General features: G+C 39.3%; 1 protein-coding gene across 1 annotated transcript in view; it reads left to right on the forward strand.

Moving 5' to 3' along the window:
* Positions 1–631: 631 nt before the first annotated feature.
* The window catches only part of FBXO9 (F-box protein 9), a 41,648-nt gene continuing 14,802 nt past the window's right edge, over positions 632–27,477 (forward strand). Inside the window, exons 1-6 of the mRNA XM_044252913.1 lie at positions 632–818; positions 3,961–4,044; positions 21,014–21,169; positions 23,237–23,294; positions 24,693–24,792; positions 26,821–26,951. Of these exons, the coding sequence (XP_044108848.1) occupies positions 816–818; positions 3,961–4,044; positions 21,014–21,169; positions 23,237–23,294; positions 24,693–24,792; positions 26,821–26,951 (532 nt within the window). The 5' untranslated portion in view covers positions 632–815. The remainder of the gene's footprint in view (positions 819–3,960; positions 4,045–21,013; positions 21,170–23,236; positions 23,295–24,692; positions 24,793–26,820; positions 26,952–27,477) is intronic.

Genomic DNA, 27,477 nt, shown 5'->3' on the forward strand with positions numbered 1-27,477 from the left:
CCAACGTCTTTCGCCGGTTGCATGATGGGATCTATAGTAAGACATGCTTTGCGGGGCATTTATATTGTCTTGCTTCTCTCCTGAGCCTGTCTTTTCCTCAACCTCCAGATCCGTGCTTTCAAAAAGTTTAGCCATTCTAACAGCCTGGCGACCCCCCCGGAGCACCAAGTTCAATGCTCTTTAAGGATTGTTCGCCTTTGGGGCTCAACCCTAAATTTTCAGTTATAAACACTTTTCAGATAATTATAGTTCAAGTTTGCATAAGGGGTCACTGAGACAAACCCGTGGGTTGAATTTCGGGTCAGCAAACTGGTGACCCGATTGCCAATTCCGCGTCGCGCACGCAGTAGGCCCACGCCACCGACCCCTCCACTAGGCGGCGCGCGCGGGGCAGGTGAGCCGTGAGGCGCACGCAAGCAGTGGCGGTACTGCGCATGCTCAGTGCGCCGGCACAGGTTTCCGCAGTAGAGGGGGCAGCTACGCCGCGGCGTCCGGGCTTTCCAGTAGCGCCGCCGCTCTGGTGTTCGTACGGTCCTCGGCCTCCGCTGGCAGCGGGCGTCCCTCCGCTCCGCGACTTCCCGGCCGTGGCTCTAGCGCGCCCCGATCTGGCCCCCTGCCCCGTGAAGATGGCTGCCGTACGCCGGGCCCGCAGTTACTGCCGCTGCCTGGTGCGCTTCTCCGACCGAGAACTCTGCTAAGCCCCGTTGCAGCAGACGGGCAGGAGTAGACACCCGGACACCCAGCACACCTCCTCGGGGGAGCGGTGCAGAGGGGGCGCGGAGAGCCCCTCGACCGCGGCCGGCTGCCCCGCCAGCATGGTAACCCGGGAGGGGACTCGGAGGGATACTGCGAGGCGGGAGTGCGGTCTGCAGAAGGGGGTAGGCCTGGGAGGAGCCCCGAGAGAGCGGGAAGTGGAGACTGGGAGGAGTGGGAACTGCTCGGTCGCCACCCACTGTAAGGCCCTTGGCCTGAGCGGCCGTGGAGCGGGTGCCAACCCTGACCGCTCCCCGCGGTTCCTTCCAGCTGAACTCCCCCCCCCCGCCGCCCCCCGCGGCCCCCGGTAGCCGGGACCCGATGTGAGGAAGAGCGGGTGTGCAGGAGAGCAGAGAAGAATGCCTTTTCTTGGTTCGCTGAGGACAGCGAGCCAGTCTCACTCCTCTAGGGATTTGATCCAAAGCAATAAGGATACGTTGAGGTGTGCCGTAGCAGGACTGAAACTGGCGGGCGGGGAATGGGGGAAGGAAGCCTTGGCAAACGGAGACACTTGTTGATTTATTCCCTCTCCGGAAAGCAGTACCCACGGAGAAGCCGGTCAGATCCTTTAGGGAGTCCTGGGGTTGGGACGCACCTGCCCCGTGACGCGTCATTGCCGAGGGTAGGATGTTGGCAGGCGGTCCCGGCTGGGTGGATCAGAGAGATTATGTCTCACCTCCGAGCGGTGAGGGCCTGAGCAGCGTCAGTGCGGTCCAAATGGAGAGGGACTGAGTTAAGCTCCAGAAATTGACCACGCACATTCCATGGGACTGTTTGCATGCTGGAATCTGTAGTCTCTGCTCTATGCTACCTTTCTTTGGCTTTGAATAAATTTCCTATCTGAGAAACTAATCTCCAGCTAGGATTAAATGAATCGAGTGTGAAGTGATACCAGAATAATGAGTTCATCGCAGACAAATATTTATTGAATAAGTGGATGGCTGAAAGAATTTATTATATTAAGTTAACCTGGAGGATAGAAAAAGCAGTAATTGACTGTGCCCTTCAACTTTCAGAAGTGGTTCTCTGACCAGGATTAAGCACTTAATTTCTTAAATTTCGTTAATCCTGTTTGTAAAACAGGAGTAAAATGATGGAGTCGTGAACTGCTCACGCGAAAGGTGCTGCTTATGTCAGACTCAGTTATGAAAAATAACTTGAAAATCTTTGGGTGACAGCTGGGGACCTATTTATCTCAGTTGGTATTTGAGTTGGCAAAATGTAGTAAACCCCCCAACTTATATAGTCATCATACTGCCAGAATTAAAGTAATAAAGGATTGGAATTCAATAATAACAGGAACTCAGGGGAGAAGATGGCTTTCTGTATTATTGATTTCTCATTTCTTTTCCTCATCCTTGAGATATGCACAATTGGTTAATTTGGGATTTTTTTTTTTTTTTTTGAGCACTTACTAGTAGCCTGGCATAATTTTAGAGTCCCAGCACAATATTAGATCTTCAGTATAACCAGATCAAATCACCAGAGGTGATTTATGGTAAACTTTTAATCATAGATTCTCGTATATGAAAAGGGACCTCAGAGGTTCCCATATCCAACACCCTCTCTTTACAGGTGTGAAAGCTGAGGCCTGGTCAGGCTTTTACTATAACTCCAGCAATGTATTTGGCCCTCTGAGATGACTGATGCTTGTTCCCAACACACTGACTCTAGGAAAGAGACAAAATGTTAATACAAATATTAGATGCTATGATACAAGCACAAGTTTTGTAGGCAAACAAAGGCAATTCAGAAGACCAGAAAGTCCTTTTTATTGGGATAGTCCCTGACTGGGCCCTTGAAGGATGAGAAATAGCCAAATGAGGAAGAAATTATTCCAGGTGGAGAGAGCAAGCAGCATCTGCTAGAGCTTGATGCTGGAGAGAGCAGAGAAAGCTGTTGAAAGAAGTCACTTAGGCATGACTGCTAGGACAGAGCTAGAAGGCTGAGTTACTAAGGGGATACCCTAGAGAGCTCAGGTCCCCACACATTAGCTGTACTTAAGAGTTTACAGTAATCAGTTAGTCTCTTACTGGAGAATAGAAAGAGCCTTTTCAGTGGGATCTATAAATTCAAAGTCCTTCATTATTATTTTCCTATTAGTAGGAAAGCTTCCAGCTTAGATACTAAAAATAAATATTTGATAATACATTCATGCTTCAATTTTCCAGTTTTCTAGAAATTAATTCAGAATCTTGACCTCTTTCATTTATTTTTTCATTAATTAGTTCAAGTCTTAAAGGCACCTCTGCTCTGAGCCTGGTGGTCAGAGATAAGAAGCAGGGCTTATTTATGTTGCTCTGTGAAGTACTACACGTCCATCTGGTGACCAAGTTCAAAAATGTGTGTTAGTGTAAATGTTTTTACCCTAGAAACAAACTACAATGAAAATGTACAATTATCAACTTACATCTTTGGAACAAGTGAAATTAGTTTTATAATTTCTTACTTCTGACCCTCAGGTTATTTCCCCTATTGCTACATTACAGGACTGAACACATGAAGTGTTGAGCAAGTCCCATTTGTTAATAAGTCTGTTAGCTAACACACTGATCTGAGGCAACATGTCATTTTCCCTGGAAGGTAGAATTCAGTTTAATTTAGCAAACATATGTTGAGAATACAAGAATAAAATGCAAGGAAATTGACCTGAAACCTGTACTAAATGCCCCAGGCCATTGCACAGTAATTTTAGTCCAGTCTTATTCCACTTTAAATCAATTCAATATATAAAAGCCTGGGTTTGTGAAATAGAACAGGCTTCTTTACAAAAATATTCACTATTACATGTCTTTGATTAATGAGCTTTCCTAGGACATTTAAAATAATAAATGGACAAAAGTCATGTTTGCATATTGGTAACATGCCAGTCATGTAAAAGGAAGGACATCCAAATATGGGCTAAAAATAGTCACATTTTTTAAGTGATCCATAAAACAGAAACTATTTGCTGAATGCCATGCTGCAGCTACATGTTATTTTTTGAAGCAAAGTTGTTTTAAATCACCCACTAGAACATTTTAACCAGAGCCCAGTGAAGTTGTTTGTTCTACACGGTTACTAAAGTATCAAATCATTAACAGCAGTGAAGGAAATACCTAGAGAGAAACAACTAAATATTTCATTGGGCAGGTAACTCAAGGAGATGTGGATTACAAAGGGAAACTGATGTTTGCATATTCCTGATGATTGTTTTTCTCCCCTCAGGCAGAAGCTGAGGAAGATTGTCATTCTGATACTGTCAGAGCAGAAGATGATGAAAACGAAAGCCCTGCTGAAACAGATCTGCAGGCATGTTTCTTCAAGTGTATATTTAATTCTTATTCCATTGCTTTCCACACATAAGTAAAAATTGGTCTTCCTTATGAAGATTTATCAGTTCTTTTTTTTTAAAATTACGTATGTATTTAAGTACATAAGTACATACCCCCAATATGGGGCTCAAACTCACAGCCCCCAAGATCAAAAGTCGCATGCTCTTCTGACTGAGCCAGGCAGGTGCTCCAAGATTTATTGGTTCTTATTTGTATTGAATTTAACTGTATTTTCTTTTTTTCTTACTTTCTTTTTTTAAAGATTTTATTTATTTATTTACTTGACAGAGATCACAAGTAGGCAGAAAGGCAGGCAGAGAGAGAGGAGCAAGCAGGCTCCCTGCTTAGCAGAGAGCCTGATGCGGGGCTCCATCCCAGGACCCTGGGATCATGACCTGAGCTGAAGGCAGAGGTTTAACCCACTGAGCCACCCAAGCGCCCCTTAACTGTATTTTCATATTGGTTTACAGAATATGTAAATTAAAGCTGTGTTACAGATTTTTTTTTTTAAGATTTTATGTATTTATTTGACAGAGAGAAAGAGATTACAAGTAGGGAGAATAGCAGGCAGAGGGACAGGAGAAACAGCAGGGAGTCCAGTGTGGGACTTGATCCCAGGACCCTAGGATCATAACTGAGCCGAAGGCAGACACTTAAAGACTGAGCCACCCAGGCGCCCAGATTTTCTTTCTTTCTTTTTTTTTTTTAAACCATTTGTCTACATGTCATTATAGTATCATTGGCTGTATTCCCTGTGCTATGCTTTTCATCTGTGACTTATTTATTTATAATTTTTTAAATTTATTTTTAAATATTTTATTTATATATTTGACACAGATCGCAAGTAGACAGAGAGGCAGGCTGAGAGAGAGGGGGAAGCAGGCTCCCCACTGAGCAGAGAGCCCAATGCGGGGCTGGATCCCAGGACCCTGAGGTCATGACCTAAGCTGTAGGCAGAGGCTTAAACTTAAGCCACCCAGGCGCCCCATGTGACTTATTTATTTTATAACTGGAAGTTTGTACTTCTTAATCCCCTTCACCTTTTTGCCCTTTGCCCCATTGTCCCCTCTGCCAGCCATTGTTTCCTCTCTGTATTTATGAATCTGTTTCTGTTTTCTTGTCTGTTCATTTAGTTTGTTTTTTTAGATTCTGCATTAAGTGAAGTCATATAGTATTCGTCTTTTTCTTACTTGATCAGCATTGTATCACCTACATCCATCCATATTGTCAAAAATAGCAAGATCTTACTCCTTTTTGTCGCTGAGTAATAATTTATTGTTTGTATGTACACACATACACACTGACACATACATATAACATTTTTATCCATTTATCTATTGATGGATACTTTAGGTTGCTTCCATATCTTGGCTATTTTAAACAGTGCTACAAAAATAAATGTACATATAACTTTTTTTTTCCCGAGGTACATGTATTGTTTTCAAATTACTGTTTTAGTTTCCTTTGGATAAATACCCAGTAGTGGAATTACTGGATTGTATGCTATTTCAATTTTTTTTTTTTTTGAGAAACTTCCATGCTGTTTTCCACAGTGGTTGGAACAATTCACAAGGGTGCCCTTTTTCTCTATATCCTAACCAACACTTGTTACTTCTTATCTTTTTGATACTAGCCATTCTGACAGGTGTGAGGTGATAACTCATGTTTTGATTTGCATTTCCCTGATAATTAGTGATGTTGAACATTTTTTTTTTTAAGATTTTATTTATTTGACAGAGATCACAAGTAGGCAGAGAGGCAGGCAGAGAGAGAGGAGGAAGCAGGCTCCCTGCTGAGCAGAGAGCCTGATGCGGGGCTCCATCCCAGGACGCTGGGATCATGACCTGAGCTGAAGGCAGAGGCTTTAATCTGAGTTACCTGGGTGCCCAGATGTTGAACATCTTTTCATGTACTGGTGGGCCACTGTCTTTTTTTAAGAAAAATGTCTATTCAAGTCCTCCACCCATTTTTTTTTTTTTAAGGTTTTTTTTTTGTTTGTTTGTTTGTTTTTTGACAGAGAGATCACAAGTAGGCAGAGAGAGAGGGGGAAGCAGGCTCCCCACTGAGCAGAGAGCCCCATGCGGGAGTTGATCCCAGGACCCTGAGATAAGACCTGGGTCGAAGGCAGAAGCTTAACCCACTGAGCCACCCAGGCGCCCCCTACCCATTTTTAAAGGGATTATTTGTTTTGTTAGTATTGAGTTGTATAAATTCTCTATATATTTTGGATTATTTGCAAATCTCTTTTCCCATTAGTAGTTGCCTTTTTTCTGTTGATTGTTTCCTTTGCTTTGGAGAAGCTTTTTATTTTGATGTAGTCCCATTAGTTTATTTTTCTTTTTGTTTCTCTTACCTAAGGAGACATATCCATAAAGATGTTAGTAAGGCCAATGTCCAGGAGATTACTGCCTGTGTTTTCTTCTAGGAGTTCTGTGGTTGCAGGTCTCACATTTAGGTCTTTGAGTTGATGTTTGTGTGTGATACGAGAAAGTGGTCCCGTTTCATTCCTTTGCATGTAGCTGTCCAGCTTTCCCAGCACCATTTATTGCAGAGACTGTCTTGTCCCCCTGGCATATTCTTGCCTCCTTTGTTATAGATTGACGATTTAAGTGTGGGCTTATTTTTGGACTCTCTTCTGTTTTGTTGATCTTTAGATCTGTTTTTGTCCCAGTCTCATACTGCTGTGATTACCGTAGCTTTGTAGTATATCTTAAAATCCAGAGAGTTATGATACCTCTTCAAACTTTGTTCTTTCTCAAGATTGCTCTTCAGGGTCTTTGTCGTTCCATATGAATCTTAGGGTTATTGGTTCTAGTTCTGCGAAAAATACTGTTGATATTTTAGCAGGGATTGCATTGAATCTGTAGATTTGATTTGGGTAGTGTGGACATTGTAACAGTATTAATTCTTCTAATCCATGAGCATGGGATGTCTTTCCATTTATTTATATTGTCTTCCATTTCTTTCATTAGCATCTTACAGTTTTTAAAGTATAGCTCCTTCACCTTTTGGTTAAGTTTATTCCTAGATAATTTCTTTCAGGTGTAGTTGCAGGTGGGATTGTCTTCTTAATTTCTCTTTTTGCTACTTTGTTCTTAGTGTACAGAAATGTAGCAGATTTCTATATATTCATTTTGTATCCTACAACTTTATTAAATTCATTTATTACTCAAATAGTTTATTGGTGGAGCCTTTAGGGTTTCCTATATATATCTGGAAATAGTGACAGTTTACTTCTTCCTTACCAATATGGATAATTTTTTAGTTATTTCTTTTTTTTTTTTCTTAGAGATAGAGAATGCACATGTGTTGGGGGGTACAGGGAAGAGGGAGACAATCCCAAGCAGGCTCTGTGCCCAGCATGGAGCCTGCTACAGGGGCTTGATCCCATGGCACTAAGATCATGACCTGAGCCAAATTCAAGACTTCAACTGACTTAACCAACTAAGCCACCATGCACCCCATGGATACCTTTTATTTCTTGTTTGATTGCTGCCACTGGCACTTCCAGTACTATGTTGAATGAAAGTGGTGAGTGGGCATCCTTGTCCTGTTCCTGATCTTAGGGGAAAAACTTTGGGTTTTTCACCACTGAGTATGGTATTAGCTGTGGGTTTGTTATATATGACCTTTATTATGTTGACGTATGTTTCCTCTAAACCCATTTGTTCAGGGAGTTTTTATTGTGAATGGATGCTAAATTTTATCAAATACTTTTTCTGCATCTGTTGAGGTGATCATACGGTTTTTATACTTCCTCTTGTTAGAGTAAGTATTGCATTGATTTGCAGATATTGAATCAGACCTTTGCATCCCTAAAATAAATTCCATTGATTGTGGTGCATGATCCTTGTAATGTATTACTGAATTCAGTTTGCTAATATTTTGTTGAGCATTTGTACATCTGGGGTCATCGGGTGACCTGTAGTTTGGCCTGTAGTTTTCTTTTTTTGTAATTTTCCTTTTCTTTGTTGGTGTCACAGTAATGCTGACCTTGTAGAGTAAATTTGGGAAATTTCCTTCCTGTTCTGTATTTGAAATGGTTTGAGAAGAATAGGTATTAATTCTTCTTTAAACCCTTGATAGGAAAAAAAAAATGATTGAAATTCACCTGAAAAGTCATCTAGTCTTGGACTTTTGTTTGTTGGGAGTGTTTCGATTACCAGATCAAATATGTTAGGATAATTGATCTGTTCAAATTTTCTGTTCTTGATTCAGTTTTAAAGACTGTATTTTTTTAGGACTTTATCATTTCTTCTACTTGTTGTCCAATTTGTTGGCATATGCTTTTTCATAATATTATCTTGGAATTCTTTGTATTTTTGTGGTGTCCGTTATTATTTCTCCTCCTTCATTTCTGAAGTTACTTGAGTTCAGTTTTTGTTTTGATGAATCTGGCCAATTTTTCCCCCCCAAAAAACCAACTCTTCATCTCATTAATTGTTTCTATTGGTTTTTGACTGTTTCATTTATGTCTGCTTTGGTCTTTATTATTTCCTTCTTTGTACTAGCTGTGGGCTTTGTTCTTTTTATGGTTCCTTTAGATGTCAGGTTAGATTGTTTGAGATTTGTTTTATTTCTTGAGTAGAAACTTGTATCACTATAAATTTCCCTTTTAGAACTACTTTCACCTGCATCCCAAAGATTTTAGACCATTGTATTTCCATTTTCATTTGTCTCCCATGTATTTTTTTTTTATTTCCTCCTTGATTTCTTTGTTGATTTGTTGGTTGTTTAGTCATGTGTTATTTAGTCCCTTCTGTGGTTATTGTTTTCCCTTTTTTTTCCTTGTAACTGATTTCTAGTTTCATAGTGTTGTGGTCAGAGAAAATGCTTGATAATAATTTCAGGCATTTTATTTTTTTATTTTTTATTTCAATTCCAACATAGTTAATGTACAGTATTATATTAGTTTCAGGTGTACAATATAGTGATTCAGCAATTTCAGACATCATCCAGTGCTCACGAGAGCAAGTCCACTCCTTAATTCCCATCACCTGTTTCACCCATTCTCTCATCCACCTCTCCTCTGGTAACTCTCTCAAACTTTGCAAATTTATTGAGATTTATTTTGTGGCCTAGCATGTGATCAGTCTTGGAGGGCATTTCATTTACACATGAAAATCTATACAGATACATACAGAACTTAACAGATTGTACTTAACAGATACATACAGAACATTTCAACCAAAATGTTCTGTATGTATCTGTTAAGTCCTGCTGGTCTCCTGTGTTGATTGATTTGTTGTTGTTGTTGTTGATTGACTTTTGTTTCCTTATTGTTTTTCTGTCTGGTTGATCTGTCCATTGATGTAAATAAGGTGTTCACGTCCCCTACTTTTATTGTGTTACTGTCCAGTTTTTTCTATGTTAATATTTGCTTTATATATTTAAGTTCTCCTATATTGGATGCATAGGTATTTGTAATTATATCTTTTTTGGATTGATCCTTTTATCCGTTTCACACTATTAAATAGTACTTTTCTTTTCTTTCTTTTTTTTTAAAGATTTTATTTATTTATTTGACAAACAGAGATCACAAGTAGGCAGAGAGTCAGGCAGAGAGAGAGAGGGAGGCAGGCTCCCTGCTGAGCAGAGAGCCCCATGTGGAGCTCGATCCCAGGACCCTGGGATCATGACCTGAGCTGAATGCAGAGGCTTTAACCCACTGAGCCACCCAGGTGCCCTGTGTAGTACTTTTCTTTGCCGCTTACTACAGTCTTCATTTTAAAGTTTGTTTTGTCTGCTACAGGTATTGCTTCTTTTCCCCCCTTCCATTTGCATTGTATGTATTTTTCTCTCCCTTCACTTTTAGTTTGTATGTGTCTTTAGATAAAAGGTTTTTTTTTCCTGACTAAAACAGACAATAGATAAATAAAAGATACACTTCATTGACTTATCTCTAAATACTTCTGTCATACACTTTTTATTTTATTCTTACAAATTATTTTTGTAAAAAAGGGAAGATACACTGTGAATTAAATATTGGTACGTAGAAGTTGAAACTTGTTAAAGCTCTCAGCCTTGGCTATTGTGTTTTGTTGTCATCTTCATCTGAATAAATTATTTTTTCTTTTGTTAACAGTTTAATCCTATTACATAAAATAGATTTTGGAAAACAAATAGGCTTTTTGGGGTGGGTTATAGTCTGATTTTTTTGAGTTTTGTTTTTTTTTTTTTTTTAAAGATTTTATTTATTTATTTGAGAGAGACAGTGAGAGAGAGCATGAGCCAGGAGAAGGTCAGAGAGCGAAGCAGACTCCCCATGGAGCTGGGAGCCTGATGTGGGACTCGATCCCGGGACTCCAGGATCACGCCCTGAGCCGAAGGCAGTCGTCCAACCAACTGCGCCACCCAGGCGTCCCGATTTTTTTGAGTTTTTATTTTATTTTATTTTAAGATTTTATTTATTTGACAGAGAAATCACAAGTAGACGGAGAGGCAGGCAAAGAGAGAGAGGGAAACAGGCTCCCTGCTGAGCAGAGAGCCTGATGTGGGACTCGATCCCAGGACCCTGAGATCATGACCTGAGCCGAAGGCAGCGGCTTAACCCACTGAGCCACCCAGGTGCCCCCGAGTTTTTATTTTAATTTCAGTTAGTTAACATACAGTGTTATGGACGCCTGGGTGGCTCAGTTGGTTAAGCTATTGCCTTTGGCTCAGGTCATGATCCTGGAGTCCTGGGATCGAGTCCTGCATCGGGCTGCCTGCTCAGCAGGGAGTCTGCTCCCACTGACCTCTTTCCTCTCATGCTCTCTCTCATTCTGTCTCTCTCTCTCTCGCTCTCAAATAAATAAATAAAATCTTAAAAAAAAAAACCCAACAACATACAGTGTTATATTAGTTTTGGGTCTACTATACAATGATTCAACAATTCCATACATCACTTGGTGCTCATCATGACAAGTATACTCCTTAATCTCCATCATGTGTTTAACCCATTCCTCTACCCACCTCCCTTCTGGTAGTCATCATTTTGTTCTCTATAGTTAAGAATTCTCTATAGTTAAGGGTTTGTCTCCCTCTCTTTTTTTCCCCCTTTGTTCTTTTGTTTTGTTTCTTAAATTTCACTTATGAGTGAAATCATATGGCGTTTGTCTTTTTCTTCTCTCACTTAGCATTAGACTCTCTAACTCTATTCATGTCATTATAAATGGCAAGATTTCATTTTTTTTTTTTTTAAGATTTTATTTATTTGACAGAGATCACAAGCAGGCAGAGAGGAGTGGGGGGAAACAGGCTCCCCGCTGAGCAGAAAGCCCGATGCGGGACTTGATCCCAGGACCCTGAGATCATGACCTGAGCCGAAGGCAGAGGCCCAACCCTTTGAGCCACCCAGGTGCCCCAAGATTTCATCCTTTTTAATGGCTGAATAATACTCCAGTGTCTATTTATACCACATCTTTATTCATCGATTGATGGATATACTTGGGCTGCTTCTATTTCTTGGCTACTGTACATTATTGCTGCTGTAGCCATAGGGGTGCATGTATCCCTTTGGATTAGTGTTTTTGTATTTTTTTGGGTAAGTACCCAGTAGTACACTTGCTGAATTGAAGAATAGTTATATTTTTAATTGTTTGAGGAGTTTCCAAACGGTTTTCTACAGTGGCTGTACCAGATTACATTTCTACCAACAGTGCATGAGGGTTCCTTTTCCTCCATGTCCTCACCAACATCAGTTTCTTGTGTTGTTGATTTTAGCCATTCTGATGGTGTGAAGTGATACCTTATTGTAGTTTCTATTTGCATTTCCCTGATGATGAGTGATTTGAGTATCTTATCATGTCTTTTTTGGCCATCTGGATTTTTTCTTTGGAATAATGTCTGTCTTCTCATTTTCAAATTGTACTATTTGGTTTTTTGGGGGTGTTGAGTTTTCTATGTTCTAAGTTCTTTATCTTTTTCGGATACTTACTGGTTCTTAATTGTGAATATGTCATTTGTAAATATCTTTTCCCATTACTTAGGTTGCCTTTTAGTTTAGTTGATTGTTTCTTTTGCTGTGGAGAAGCTTTTAATTTTATTTTTTTAAGATTGATTTATTTTAGAGAGAGAGTGCATGGGGGAGGGGCAAGGAAGGGGGAAGGGGGAGAGAAATTTAAGCATTTAAGCAGCCACCATACTTAGTGTGGAGCCCAATATAGGACTTGCTCTCACGACCCTGAAATCACAACCTGAGCTGAAACCAAGAGTTGGACGCTTAACTGACTTTGCCACCCAGATGCCCCAGAGCTTTTTATTTTGATGTAGTCCCCCAATAGTTTATTTTTGCTTTTGTTTTCCTTACCTTAGGAGACTTACCTAGAAGAAAGTTGGTATGGCCAGTGTCAGAGGAAGTACTGTCTTTGCTCTTTTCTAGGGTTTTTAAGATTTCAGAGCTCACATGTAGGTCTTTAATCCATTTTGAATTTATGTTTGTGTAGGATATAAGAAAATGATGCAGCTTCCTTCGTTTGCATGTCACTATCCAGTTTTTTCAACACCATTTGTGAAGAGACGATTTTTTCCCCATTGGATACTCTTTCCTGCTTTGTCAAAGATTAATTGACCATATAGCTGTGGGGTTTTCATATATGGCCTTAATTATGTTGACAAATGTTATCTCTAAACTTACTTTGTTGAGGATTTTAATCACGAATCGATGCTATACGTTGTGAAATGCTTTTTCTGCATCTGTTGAAACGATTATATGGTTCTTATCCTTCCCATTATTGATGCGATGTATCACATTGATTGATTTGCAAGTATTGAGCCACCTTGCAACCCAGGAATAACTCCTACTTGATTGTGGTGAATGATTTTTTTTTACTGTATTGTTAGATTCAGTTTGTTGGTGTCTGTTGAAGATTTTTGCATCTATGTTCATCAGGGATATCGACCTGTGGTTCTCTTTTTTAGTGGTGCTTTTATCTGGTTTTGTTATCAGGGTAATGCTGGCCTCTTCATATGAATTTGGAAGTTTTCCTTCCTCTTCTACTTTTTGGAATAATTTAAAAAGAATAGGTATTATTCTTCTTTAAATGTTTGGTAGAGCTTTGTGCAGCAGCACTATTAAAGCCAATGAAGTTTATCTTAGACACAATTATTGCTAACTAAATGGTAGAATTCCCTGTGAAGCCATCTGGTCCTGGACTTCATTTGTTAGGAGGTTTTCTTTCTTTCTTTTTTTTTTTTAACTGATACAGTTTCTTTGCTAATTATTAGTCTGTTCAATTTTCTTTTTCTTCCTTTTTGAGATTTAGTAGTTTATGTATTTCTAGGAATTTATGCATTTCTTCTAGATGTCTGTTGGCATATAGTTTTTCATAATATTCCCATAATTGTTTGTATTTATGTGGTATTGGTTGTTACTTCTCCTCTCTCCTTTGTGGTTTTATTTGATCCTTTCTCTTTTTCTTGGTAAGTCTGGCTAGAGAGTTATCAGTTTTATGGATTGTTTTTTTTGCCAGACACTCTGCTCCTGGTTTCATTGATATGTTCTGTTGTTTTTTTTAGTTTCTTTATCATTTATTTCTGCTCTAATCTTTACAATTTCCTTCTTTTTGGTTTTAGGTTTTGTTTGTTCTTTTTCTAGCTCCTTTAGGTGTAAGGTTAGGTTGTTTATTTGAGATTTGTCTTGCTCCTTGAGGCGACCTACATTGCTATAAACTTACTTTTTAGAACCAATTTTGCTGCATCTCAAAGGTTTGGACAGTTGTGTTTCATTTTCATTTGTTCCCATGTACTTTTTAAATTTCTTCTTTTATTGCCTAGTTGACTCATTCATTGTTTAGTATCATGTTATTTAATCTCCATGTATTTGCGGTCTTTCCAAATCTTTTCTTGTGTTTGCTTCTAGTGTCATCATGTTATGGTCAGAAAAGATGCATGGTATGACTCCACTCTTCTTGGCATTTGTTGAGGTTTGTTTTCTAGGCTAATATGTGATCTATTCTGGAGATTGTTCCATGTGCACTTGAAAAGAATGTGTATTCTTTCTCATTTTGCATAATTCTTTTTTCTCTTCTGTTCAGCTTTATTACTTTCCATTACTCTGTCTTCTGGGTCATTGATTAGTTCTGTTTCTTCCAGCTGCTGTTTGTTCCATCAAATGTGTTTCTCATTTCGTTTATCAAATCCTTTATCTCTATGTTATTCTTTATCTCTGTGTTAATGACTTCACTGATGTCTTTTACTCTTCTCAAGTCCAGTGAGTATATTTATTATCATTACTTTATTCTCTATTTATATGTTTATATTTATTTATTTTGAATTTTAAATATTTATATTTATTTATATTTATTCTCGATTTATATCTCTATGATCATTACTAATTCTCTGTCAGGCAAGTTACTCATATCTATTTCACCTAAATATCTGGCCATAGCCTTGTCCTGTTCTCTCATTTGGGACAAATCCTTCTGTCTTCTCATTTTGTCTAAGTCTCTGTGCCTGCCTCTGTGTGTTAGGAAAGTCAGCTATGTCTCCTATTCTTGAGGGTGATGGCCTTATGAAGAAGAGGTCCTGTAGTGCCCTGCAGTCTAGTGTCTCCTGTTCCCCAGGTCCTGGTGCTTCAGGGAGTGTCTCCAGTGTGTGCTCTGTGCACTCTGCTGTTGTGTTCTGACCGCTTTATCCTTCAGGCCAGTCTGCAGAGGCTCCTTTGGCTGTTATGGGCAGTGTTTGGTCCCTGGCCTGAATGTGTTGCGTTTTAACCAGGTGTGCTCTGGTCTGCTTATGAAATGACAACTGTCACCACCGCCACCGGAACTGAGGCCCTATAAAACTCCTGGGTCAGGAAACATGGTGTGAGCAGGGGTTTGGGCTACACTACTAGGGGAGAGGGGGCCTGCCACAATGGGACTGAGGCAGTTGTGAATGGGAGGGGTGGTACCGTGGATCATGGGGTGGTGGGGTTTGGTATAAGCAAGTTAGGTAGCAAGTGTCCACACTGTGCTCTCTCCCCTGTGTGCTAGTCTGTCTCTAGCCCTTCTCTACAATTGCAACTCCCTCCCCAGTGCAGTGCCCATGATCTCTTTCTCTCCCAAGCTGTTTCTCCACACTTCCTGTCATCTTTGATGTTGCCTCTTCTCTACCTTTAGTTGTGGAGTTTGTTCTGCCAGTCTTCAGGTCAGTTTCTGAAGTATGTAGGTTGATTTGATAGTTATCTAGTTGTGTATTCGAGAGATGAAGCAATCCTAGTGTCCTCCTAATCTGCCACCATCTTTCACACTCTGAAGTGAGTCTCTTCTGGGCAGCATATAGGTGGGTCTTATCTTTTTATCCATTCAACACCCTGTCTTTTCATTGGAGCATGTAGTCCATTTACATTTAAAGTACTTGTTGATAAGTATACTCTTACTGCCATTCTGTTCATTGTTTTTTGGGGTTTGTAGCTTTTCTCTGTTCCTTTTTTCTTCTCTTGCTGTCTTCCCTTGTGACTGATAACTTTCTTTAGTGTTATGTTTGGATTCCTTCCTCTTTATTTTTTGTGTCTCCATTATTTTTTTCATGTGTGGTTACCATGGGTTCATTTATCACATCCTGTGCATATACCATTCTGTGTTCAGTTGATGGTCACTTAAGTTCATTCTAGAGCTCTAACTTTTCATTACCCATTCCCTGTTCTTTGTATATGATGTCTTATTGTACATCTTTTTAGTTTGTGTATCTCTTGCCTAATCTTTATAGATATAGTTGATTTTATTACATTAGTTGTTCAGCTTTCATGCTGGCTTCACAAGTAGGCTTAACCTTTCTACCTTTACTGTATGTTTGCTTTTACCAGTGATTTTTTTTTCTCTTAATATCTTCTTCTAGATCTGACCTTTTCTTTCCACTTAAAGGATTATTTTTAACATTTCTTATAAGGCTGGTTTAGTGGTGATGAATTTCTTTAACTTTTTTCTATCTGGAAAACTCTCTCTCCCATTCTGAGTATAGCCTTGCTGAGTAGAGTATTGGTTGTAGGTCTTTATTCCTTTCAGCACTTTGATCGTAGCATGCCACCCTCTTCTGGCCTACGAAGTCTGCTGAAAAATCAGCTGATAGCCTGATGGCGTTTCCCTCATATGGAACTGTTTTCTTTGCTGTTTTTAAGATTCTCTCTTTATACTTTTTGCCATTTTAATTATGGGCCTTGATGTGGACTTCCTTGGGTTCATCTTGTTGGGGCTCTCTGTGCTTCCTGGACCTGGATGGGTATCTGTTTCCCTCTCCAGATTAGGGAAGTTTTCAGGGATTCTTGAAATGAATTGTTGTCCCCGCCTTCTGGAACCCCTATAATACAAATATTACTACACTCAGTGTTGTTGCTGAGGTCCCTTAACCCATACTTTTTTACTATTCTTTTTCCATTTTGCTGTTGAGCTTGGTCGCTTTACATTACCCTGTCTTCCACCTCACTGATTCATTCTTCTCTGTCCTCTGATCTGCTATTGATTCTCTCTAGTGTATTATGCATTTAAGTTACTGAGTTCTTTGGCTCTGATTGGTTCTTTTTTATATTTTCTATCTCTTGGTTGAGTTTCCACTGATCTCACCCATTTTTAAGTTTGTTGAGTATCTTTATGACCAATACTTTGAACTCTTTATTAGGCACATTGCTTATCTTGTTTTCATTTAGTTTGTTTATTTGTTTGTTTTCCCCGGAGGCAATTTTTGTCTTGTTCTTTCATTTGGGACAGTTTCCTCTGTCTCCTCATTTTGTCTGACTCTCTGTGTTTCTTTTTATTAGATAGGTCAGTTACATGTCTTGGTCTTGAAAGTAGTAGCCTTGTGTGAAAGAAGTCCTGAGGTGCCCTGTAGCTCAGTCCCCTGGTCACCAGAACAGTCATGCCATGAGCAGTGTAGGCTGTGTTTGCCCCCCCTCTTGTAGATAAGCTGTGATTGATACAGGCATGCTGGTGGGTTGGACTGCCCTCAGTCTACTGGTTTCAGTGATCTACTCCTTCCTGCAGGTGCCCTGGGCTTTATAGTTGTTGGAGTCAGTCTTCACAATGGCTGTCTGCAGTTAACTGTTACTGACAGCTGCAGGCACACCAAAGGGCAGGGCTTGCTTCCTTCACTGCCAGCAAAGAGGTTGGCTGCAGGGATTGACATGTTATTGTGTGGGGTTATCTCCCTTCCCATGATAGGAGTCCCTGGGAGGTTTGCTGGTCCTGGTCAGGGCTGCCTTGCTGGCTGTAGCAGGCATAGAGCTGTTTTGGATGTGTGCCTACTAGGCTGGGAAGTCTACAGGTAAATGCAGCAGCTGGGCAAAAAGTGCTAGCAAGGGAAATGGATAGTGTTAGAATTAGCTCCTATTGCATCCTAGGGGAGGGAAGAAAAATGGCACCTACCAGCACTTTCGTTCCTGGAGAACTCTCCTGCAGATACCCACCCCTTTGGCACATGTCCTAGAATTAATTAATAAATTCCCTTTACATATGTCCCAGCATTTGCAAAGTGCTATTTCCATGCTATTTCCTGGTAGAGTTTTTAGTGTGCTGGCCCTTTAATTATGGAGACTCCTTTTCCAGTAGCTCTCTGGCTCTCCTGGAATTAAGCCTCACTGATTTTCAAAGCCAGATGTAATGGGGACTCCTCTTCCCAGGGCTGATGTGGAGTTTGATCCCCTCACTCCTCTATGCTTGTGATATCCCTCCTGTTAGTTGTTAGTCTTCCTGGGGATTTGGTTCCCAACTGTATGTCTGCCCCTCTTACCCTTTGCGAGGTGGTCTTCTCTCTGTAACTAGCTGTGGAAGATCTGTTCTGCGTCTTCAGGTCATTTACGGAATGAGTTGTGGTAGATGTTGTCTTGGTATGTCTGTCGGAAAGGTGAGCTCGGGATCCTCCCTTTCACCAGCTTCCACAAGCAGCAGATCCAGTCTATCCCTCACTACTGCTTCTGGGTGCTTTGGATGATACCAAAGTATCACAGGTTCCTCATGGGTGCTTTCCTACAGATACGTGACTTTCGTGGAATTCTTGTTGGTAATTTATGGAGCCCTGAGATTCACTTGGTTTCTAAAAGGTCAATGCCTCTGAATTTATTAGCAGAAGCCCAAAAGGAGAAAAAACTTGTTCAAATGTTAACACCTTTGCAAAGGTCTTAATTCAGTATTTTGTTATATTTTCCATTGAACAGATGTGTAGTGATGCACAAATTATTTTCTTATTCTGGAAATTTTGAAAGTGCTCACACTGAAGATAGTAATTGCTGTTATGAGGTTCGATATATGAGTTTAAAATGTTCCAAATAAGACATAACTTAAAACCCATCACCTTAAAAAGATTGACAGATTTGATCACCCAGAAGTTAAAACCTATATATAGAAGAGACATCATAAATCAAGAGAAATGATTAGCTAGGAGAACTGTTTACTGTGTACTGGCAGAGGATTGAAACCCACCCCTAGTATATGGAACATCCTTGTAAATTAATACAAATGACACAAGATAGAAAGATATGAAGGGACAACTAATGGAAAAAATAATATAAATGGCTATTAAATATTTGAAGAGATAGTTTCATGATTTATAAAATACAGATTAAATCTACACTGAGATTTTTCTTTTTTTTTTAATTTTTATTTATTTATTTTTTAAGATTTTATTTATTTATTTGACAGAGAGAGATCACAGTTGGCAGAGGCAGGCAGAGAGAGGGGAAGGGAAGCAGGCCCCCTGCTGAGCAGAGAGCCCGATGCGGGACTCGATCCCAGGACCCTGAGATCATGACCTGAGCCGAAGGCAGTGGCTTAACCCACTGAGCCACCCAGGTGCCCACACTGAGATTTTTCTTAATCAGATTGGTGAACAGTGCCCTTTGTTGTCCAGTCATTGAGGACATTCAAGCAGTGCACATGAAGTGTAAATTGCTACAGCTTTTTTGGAGGGCAGACTAGCAACATGGAACAAGATGAAAAACATACATTTCCTTTGATCAGGCAGTTCTTTTTTAAAGATTTATTTATTTTGAATAAGGGTACATGCACGTGTGAGTTGTGGGGAGGGGCAGAGAGGAGAGAGAATCTCAAGCAGACTGCCCACTGAGTATTGAGGAGCCCCATGTGGGGCTGGATCTTACACAACCCTGAGATCATGACCTGAGCAGAAATCAAGAGTCAGACACTTAACTGATTGAGCCACCCAGATGCCCCTGATCAAGCAATTCTATTTCTAGAAAATTAATCTTAAGGAAATGGTGGGGAAACTGAGTAAATATAAATGTACAAGAATGTTTATTATAGCATTATATGAAAAAATAGACCACAACCTAAATATCCGTCATTTGTATTAAGTAATGGTACATTCATACGCTGAAATAACTGCAGTCATTTAATAGGATGGGGCAAGTTCTTGTACATTAAAATAGAAAAATATTCATTGTAGTTACATTAGTGTATCTTACTGAATTTATAAGTTTTGTAATACTTACTTGGAATATATCATCTAGCAGATATTCAGTGTTTACTAAAGATTCTGTAGAGCAAATGTGTCTGTTTTGTGTTAGAATCGGGTGGGTGTGGGCGCCTGGGTGGCTCAGTGGGTTAAGCCGCTGCCTTCGGCTCAGGTCATGATCTCAGGGTCCTGGGATCGAGTCCCGCATCGGGCTCTCTGCTCAGCAGGGGGCCTGCTTCCCTTCCCCTCTCTCTGCCTGCCTCTGCCAACTGTGATCTCTCTCTGTCAAATAAATAAATAAAATCTTTAAAAAAAAAAAAAATCGGGTGGGTGGGAACCAGAACTGTTCAGAATGGCAAGAAAAGTTATTTTAAAAACTTACATATTTTATATATGCCTCTTCAAAAAAAAAAAAAAAACTAGGAATAATATACACAGTTGTATTGATAATGGCCTTCTTTGGGAGAAGGAGTATTTCAAGTTGGGATCCCAGAGACCAGACTTTAAAGTAGAAACTATGATGAGGAAAGTGTACTAGGGAGTTCTTTTGGGATCTACACGTATGGAAGGGGGAGAGGGAGGAGGCCGGAGTGGGCGGAGGGAGAAGTCTGGCTGCTGTACCATCTTAATGGACTGCCTCAGCCAATTCTGTGGGAGTTCTGAGTATGGTGGAACCAGAGCCTTTCACACTTTTATCAGCTGTTGATCAGTCATTGGGTAGCGATTGCCTGGGAAGAGGCGTGATCCTGCATAGGCGATGCCCACACGGGCTGACAGCTGAGGGCTGTTTCTGTAGCAGTCCCAGCATTCGGGCAGATCAGTGCCTTCATTCCTGAAGGGATCTGGGCAGCACAGAAAAGTCCACCACACTGGGGAACTTCAGTTTCTATATTCAGAATTTTTTATGACATATATTAGAGAAAATAGTTCCTTTTAAAAAAAGAGAATCCTGGGGCGCCTGGGTGGCTCAGTGGGTTAAGCCGCTGCCTTCGGCTCAGGTCATGATCTCAGGGTCCTGGGATCGAGTCCCGCATCGGGCTCTCTGCCCAGCAGGGAGCCTGCTTCCTCTTCTCTCTCTCTGCCTTCCTCTCTGCCTACTTGTGATTTCTCTCTGACAAATAAATAAATAAAATCTTTAAAAAATTTAAAAAAAAAAATAAAAAAAGAGAATCCTTTTGAAAGAAAGACTTAGGGTTCAACCACAGAATTATTAACAGTACTTTCCACGTCTAGTAGATGATGTATTCCAGGTAAACAAATGTTTGAAAGCTTTTATGTTCAGCCCCTAGGAGATGGCTTATCTTTTCAACTCTAATCAGAACTTGGTTTTCTGATACCATTAGATTTTTCCCATATAGACAATCAGGCAACTTTTCATGATTTTTTTTTTTTTCGAAGATTTAAGCAGAACAGTATTTTAGAAGGTAACGTGTTGAATGGATATTGATTTAGTAATTTAAAAGACCATGTTTCCTAGTCTTAAGTATGCATTTATATGGAAATTGATGTGGGGCCTGTTGATAAATTGTCCAGGGTTGAGCTGCTCTTACTTGGTGAGCCCTAAAGTCCTTTTCTTTCCTTAGGCACAGCTCCAGATGTTCCGAGCTCAGTGGATGTTTGAACTTGCTCCAGGTGTAGGCTCTAGCAATTTAGAAACTCGGCCTTGCAGAGCATCAAAAGGCTCTTTACTGAAAGCACCAGACACCAAAGGAAAGCAAGAATTGGCAAAAGAAGAAAAGTTAAGTATTATGGACATTGTGACAAAGGAACTTTTTTTTTCAATTATACATGAGAGTTTTTAGAGTCGTAAGTAAGTGATTATTGTAATTGTATTCTGGTGACATAAGCACGTACCTTATGAAATAAAACTTTTCCTCATGTGCAGAAGTATACTGGTATGTCCATCCTTCACTACTACTTTTAGGTGCTTTGGATGATGCCACCATTCCTCACGGGCTTCTTTCTAGAGGTACAGTGTCTTCATAGAACTGTCTTTGGCAGTTTATAGATGGCTAAGATTCATTTGGTCTCCAAAAGTTCGATGCTAAAAAAGGAGAAAAAACTTGTTCAACTGTTAACACCTTTGCAAAGGTCTTAAAGCAGTATTTTGTTACATTTTGAGTAGAACCAATGTATAATGATGCATTAATTATTTCCTTCTTCTGGAAAACTTTGAAAGTGCTCACACTGAAAATATTTGGAATGCTGTCTAATAAACCTGGTGAATAAACCTCTTTTTAGTACTTACATGACAGAGGCACATTACACTTTCCATTTTTCCTGTTCCATAGAGGCGCTCATGTTTACACAAAATATTTTTACAAGCAATCTGGCATTAAGTAATTGAAATTACCATGATAACTAAAAACTTCCATATTCCTCTTGTTTTAATTTTTATTTTGAAAATAATTACAGAAACCTAGGTGCAGGGAAGCCCCATGCACCTTTCACCCTTTCTTCTTCAGCGGTGATACCTTGCATAGCTATAGTACCATATCAGAAGCTAGGAAACAGACATTGGTATAATGCACAGCGCTTATTCGGACCTCCCAGATTTGTAAGCACTTTTTTTATGTGCATGTATAATAAATAGTACATGTGTAGCTTCCTGTAACCACCACCACGATCGAGATCTGGACTGTGGTGGCACCACGGGACTCCCTCTTTCTGCACCTTTGTAGTTCTCTCCCATCCCCGACTCCCTGACCATTCCTTCCCACTGGCAGTCACTAATCTCTTCTCCAGTTCTGTTAACTTTGATATTAAAAAAATGGTGCAAAAATGGAATCCTCCAGTATATAACCTTCTGAGATGGGCATTTTTCACTCACCAGAATTCCCCTGAGATCCATCCAGGTTTGTTTATAACAGTAGTTTGTTCCTTTTTATTGCTCAGTGGTATTGCATGGTATGGGTGCACCCCAGTTTGTTGAACTATTCACCAGTTGAAGGACATTTGGGTTTTTCCCAGTGTTTGGTGATTAATAGAGCTGCTATGAATATTCATGTGCAGGTTTCTGCATGAATGTAAGTTTTCATTTCTCTGGCCTAGGAGTGCAGTTGCTGGGTTGTATGATAAATGCCTATTTGGCTAAAAGAAACTGCCCAGGGGTTTTCCAGGGTGGCGGCACCATTTTATCTTTCCAGCAGCAGTATCTGAGTGGTCCAGCGTCCCCACGGCCTCATTGGCCCTTGGGGTTGTCATTCCTTTTTAGCTATTCTCCTAGGCATGTAGTGATACCTTACTGTGATCTTAATTTGTATTTCCTTAGTGGCTAATGATGTTGAATATCCTTCCATGTGCCGTTTGCCACCTTTCTCTCCTCTCTGTATAATATAGTGTCTTTTCTAATTGCATTGCCTGTGTTTGTTGAGTTTTGAGAGTTCTTTATTCTAAATACAGTCCTTTGTTGAGTAAATGGCTCGTACATTCTTTCTCTCAGCCTGTGGCTTACATTTTCATCCTCAGGGTATTTCATGGAGCCAAAGTTTTTAATGTTGATGAATTCCAGTTTATCAACCTTTCCTTCTGTGGATTGTGTTTTTTGGATTAAGTAGAACTCCTTGCCTAGCCATAGGTCTCCAAGATTTAAAGAATTCTTTTTCCTGTAAGTTTATTATTTTACAGTTAAGTCCATGATCCATTTTTGAGTTGATTTTTTTGTAAGATGTGAGGTTTAGGTCATGGTTCATTACTTTGCCTGTGGGTGTCCAATCATTCTGGCCCTTGTGTTAGAAAGGCTGTAATGCCATGCGTACTCATTTTTAAAACAGACTTTCAAAAATTCCATTTCCCTATTTTTATAGGCTCGAGAACTCTTCCTAAAAGCAGTAGAAGAAGAACAGAATGGAGCTCTCTATGAAGGTAAAAAAACTCAGGGTCCAGGATCATATGTCATGACACTTTTAATAACAACTCTTAGTTACTGAACAATTTTTTTTAACTAGAATATATTTGGTATGTAGCCATCAGTCTCCCTATATTTAAAATTGTTTTCTACCAAATCAAAACTAAATGTTGTATTTCTCTATAACCTCTTTTCAAAAAATATTGCTGTGAACCATCATCATATTGGTGTATGTTTAGGTTTTAGTATTTATTAATTCTTCATTATATTAAGGTCTTAAAAATAACTGTTTCTCATTTTAAAATAGTGTATTCTTTAATGGGTGAAAATTACTTCAGAGGAGGGGAATATAAAAGATAGTTTCTGGAGCATATACGTATTTACTAGTTTACATTTTACACTAAGAAATTACCCCTCAGCTTTAATTACCTCTTTTATTTACCTCTTTTAATTACCTCTTTTATTAACCCATTAGAAATGCATAAACAAACAGAGCAGTGGGGTATTTTACTGTATTAGGTGTGTAAGTAGGCTTCCATTTTGTGATAGTAAAGCTAATAATTGGGGCATGGGAAAAATGCTTGTGCTTGAATCACTTTGAAAATATCCTCAAAATAACATTTTCAGGATTACTGCATTTTACTTGCAAGTTTCTTCTAGTGATGTTTTCACCCAGATATTAAAAGAGCCCAAATGGTGAGATCCCTCCACAGTCTTGATTAGTTTGTAAGAGTCTCATCTCCATTTAATGTACAGTAATTTACCCAGAGTAACAGAACACAGCAGAATATATTGAATTGAATAGAGTCTGTCTGTGGGAAGAAGAACTGGTTGGCTTCTGCAGTCTCAAGTTCTGTTGTATAGTTTTGTGGGAGAGATTGCTAAATACCATAGCTCTAAACCACCTGGCCAAGAACTTACAAGAAAATAGGTTTTAAATGTTATTTAGCTAAGTAATAGGCAGCTGGACTAAAGGAAATTGGATTTGAAGATTAATTTTTTAAAAAAGTTTTTCTTCTACCTAGTAGGAAGCATTTGATTATCCTTAACTCTGCATCCTAGAAACAAAAGGTTGCTTAAAAGTGTTTTTCTTGGGTTTACAGCAATTGCATTCCAAAGTGTGAAGAAAGACAACCACATAAGATCGCTTCTAACTACAAGGCTGAGGGAAAAGGTGGGAAGGGCTAATAGTCCTTAAGCTGCTATAATGTGTTAGCTTTAGAAAAAAGAAAGGTTATTTCTGAGTAGTAGGGCTTGGAAATAAGTTTGTTCACTGAACTACTACTGCATGTAGAAAAAAGGAATTTGGCTGTTTGTAAAGAAAGTTACCAAATTAAACCACAGTTAATAGGTAATCAAAGGAAATGACAAAAAATGTGTGGTCATAGCTAATTTAGCTTTATTTCTTCTTTTAGCCATCAAGTTTTATCGTAGGGCTATGCAACTTGTACCTGATATAGAGTTCAAGATTACTTATACCCGGTCTCCAGATGGTGATGGCGTTGGAAACAGCTAGTGCGTATATAATTCGATAGACAGTAATACATAGAGTTTGTTAAAGTTAAGCGTCTTTGCCCTGTTGACTCTTAACATGGTAAGAAGATGGTGGTAATTCTGTTAAATTATATAGTCTTTAGCACAAAGACTTGTTTATAAAGTTGTAGAAATTTTTTTTAGTTAGGGAAATTTTAAGATTAAAATAAAGAAACGCACATTTTAAACAGATACAACAAAGATAAGGTGGCAAGAGTTTTTTTTTAAATAAAAGCAGTGATTATTGAAAGTAAATTAAAAGACACAGTTCACCTTCCTGAAACCTATTTTAAAAAGTCAAATTTATTAAAATATAATTAGGCCAAAGTTGACAAAATATTGATAATGGTTGGAATTGGGTGATGGGTACATGGGGTTTTATCAAACTAGTTTTTCTCCTTTTTGATATGTTTGAAGTTACACATTTTTTTAAAAGGTTTTTCATTTTATTAAGAAAATGCTGAATTATAACAAGACTTTATTATTCTCTTAAGGTATCCAGGAGGACATTGTTAAAACAATGTTTGTTTAAAAGCCCAGGTGCAGAATAGAAGCCATGTTTCTTTGGATAGATGCCTCTTGCATCAAAGTCATAAAGCGGCATTGATAGTTTTACATGGACAAAGATCAAAAGATTTGCAAGCCAATTATAAAAAATTGGTTTTTGGCTTAATCTATCTCCAGAAGCTCAATTTGCTGATATTAGAGAGAGGAGAGTCTCTCTACCCATGAGAGAATGTCAGGTTAGAAATGAGCAATACATAGGAAAATAGTGTTTTTAGTAATAAAAAACTACCATTATGTTACGGTATTACCTCCATCATGAGGTAAAAAGAAGTTACCTTTATGGATAACATGTGCTCATTGCCAGTGTTTTTTTAACCGCTTGCAGTATTAACACTCAAGCTTGGGATAATAAAAATATCACAGTGAAGTTAGTCTTAACTGTCTGTCTGAACTTGGAGGCTAATCTTGTTGTTCACCAAATGAAATTTAATAGTGTGAGGTAGTTGAAACTCAAAATGAATCATGTGGGCTTTTTCTAAGCCTCTTTATACTCTGGCGGGCATTTAGACCCAGCTCTTGGCCAGTTTGATGAATAGTGCAGGTGCTGTTGAGAAAGGCTATATTAAAAACGTTAAAGAAGCATTTCTTTTCTCTCCCATCCCTTTGTACAAGCCCAGATGCAGCGAAAGTTCTTGAAGGATAAAGGTGTTTTTTTCTTATCAGGTCTAATAATCCCTGAAAGTCACTCTCCTGGTTTTGTTCTTGTTTTCTGCCTTCTGTGAAGTGCTGGTAGAGCAGCCCTTGTATCCATCTAGCCTCTGCCACATGTGCCTTTCTTGTGGTCTAATTAGCCCTTCTTGGTCTTCAGACCTTATTCTCATCTAAGCTGCTTTGTACATCTGATCGCTTTTAAAGTTAACTCAACAAAAATTAAAGGCAGATTTTTTTTTTTTTAAACACTGAATTACCCTTGTTTAGATGATTGATAGATGATTTGTGGACCCTGCTAAATAAATAAGATTTTTAAATTACATATTTTCCTCTCTCAAGGTAGGGTGGTAAGGCACATCTGTTAGAAAACCCTTGGTAAGTAAGTACCACAGATGACATCTGTATATTTGATTTTTATCCAGTTAGAATGGATTGTAGTCACATTAGTATGGAATATATTTACATAATTTTTAAAAAATCATTTGAAATTATCTTTTTCACTAACTCAAGAAATCTCTACAATAAAATGGACTAATTAAATCTCAACATTTGTATACAAAATTCTAGTTCTTCCTGGGTGAGAATGAAAATGGCTGAAGCTTTTTTTGCCAAAAAATTTGGTACGGCCCTCCTTTGTGAGGCAGAGTAAACTTTTATCAAATCAAAAAAGTAGTTAAGACAGTTTGCATTTAGATAACTTTTTCTAAAGCAGATTCGAAAGTACTATCAAAAATCAGTTTCTAAACTCTGTGGCGCGAAGCACTTAATTTTTTCACCTCCCTCCTTTTTCAGCATGGAAGATAATGACGATGACAGCAAGATGGCAGACCTCTTGTCGTGCTTCCAGCAGCAGCTCACGTTCCAGGAGTCTGTGCTCAAACTGTGTCAGCCTGAGCTGGAGAGCAATCAGACTCACATATCAGGTAAGCGTACATGGCTGTCAGAACTCAGGGAGGCACACTTGCACTTTAGATTTAAATTTTCCAAGCTTACAGGGCCAGATAACTAGCCAAATAATTGCTCTAGTTTAGAGTATGTTGGGAGAGCCAGTTATAATTACTGTTTGCATATACTAATAAGCTTTTCAAAATCTGAAGTAGAAGGGAGTTTGGAGTACAGTTCAAGGATGCCCTTCGTGATTCGGTGAAGATTTAAAAGGGTGTCTGAGTTACTGAAGCCGCCCAAGAAAATTAGAGGAAGACAGGTGTCATGAGGCATTTCAGCCTGAGAGAGGTTGCATTTTATTTATTTATTTTAGATTTTATCTTTTTATTTGACACAGAGAGAGGCAGTGAGAGAGAGAGAGCACAAGCAGAGGGAGCAGCAGGCAGGCAGGGGAGAGGGAGAAGCAGACTCCCTGCTGAGCAGGGAGCCAGACACAGGGCTTGACCCCAGGACCCTGGGACCATGACTGGAGCCGAAGGCAGCCGTTAACCAGCTGAGCCACCC

Source organism: Neovison vison, chromosome 1 (genome assembly GCF_020171115.1).
Source record: "Neovison vison isolate M4711 chromosome 1, ASM_NN_V1, whole genome shotgun sequence".
Lineage (NCBI taxonomy): Eukaryota > Metazoa > Chordata > Mammalia > Carnivora > Mustelidae > Neogale > Neogale vison.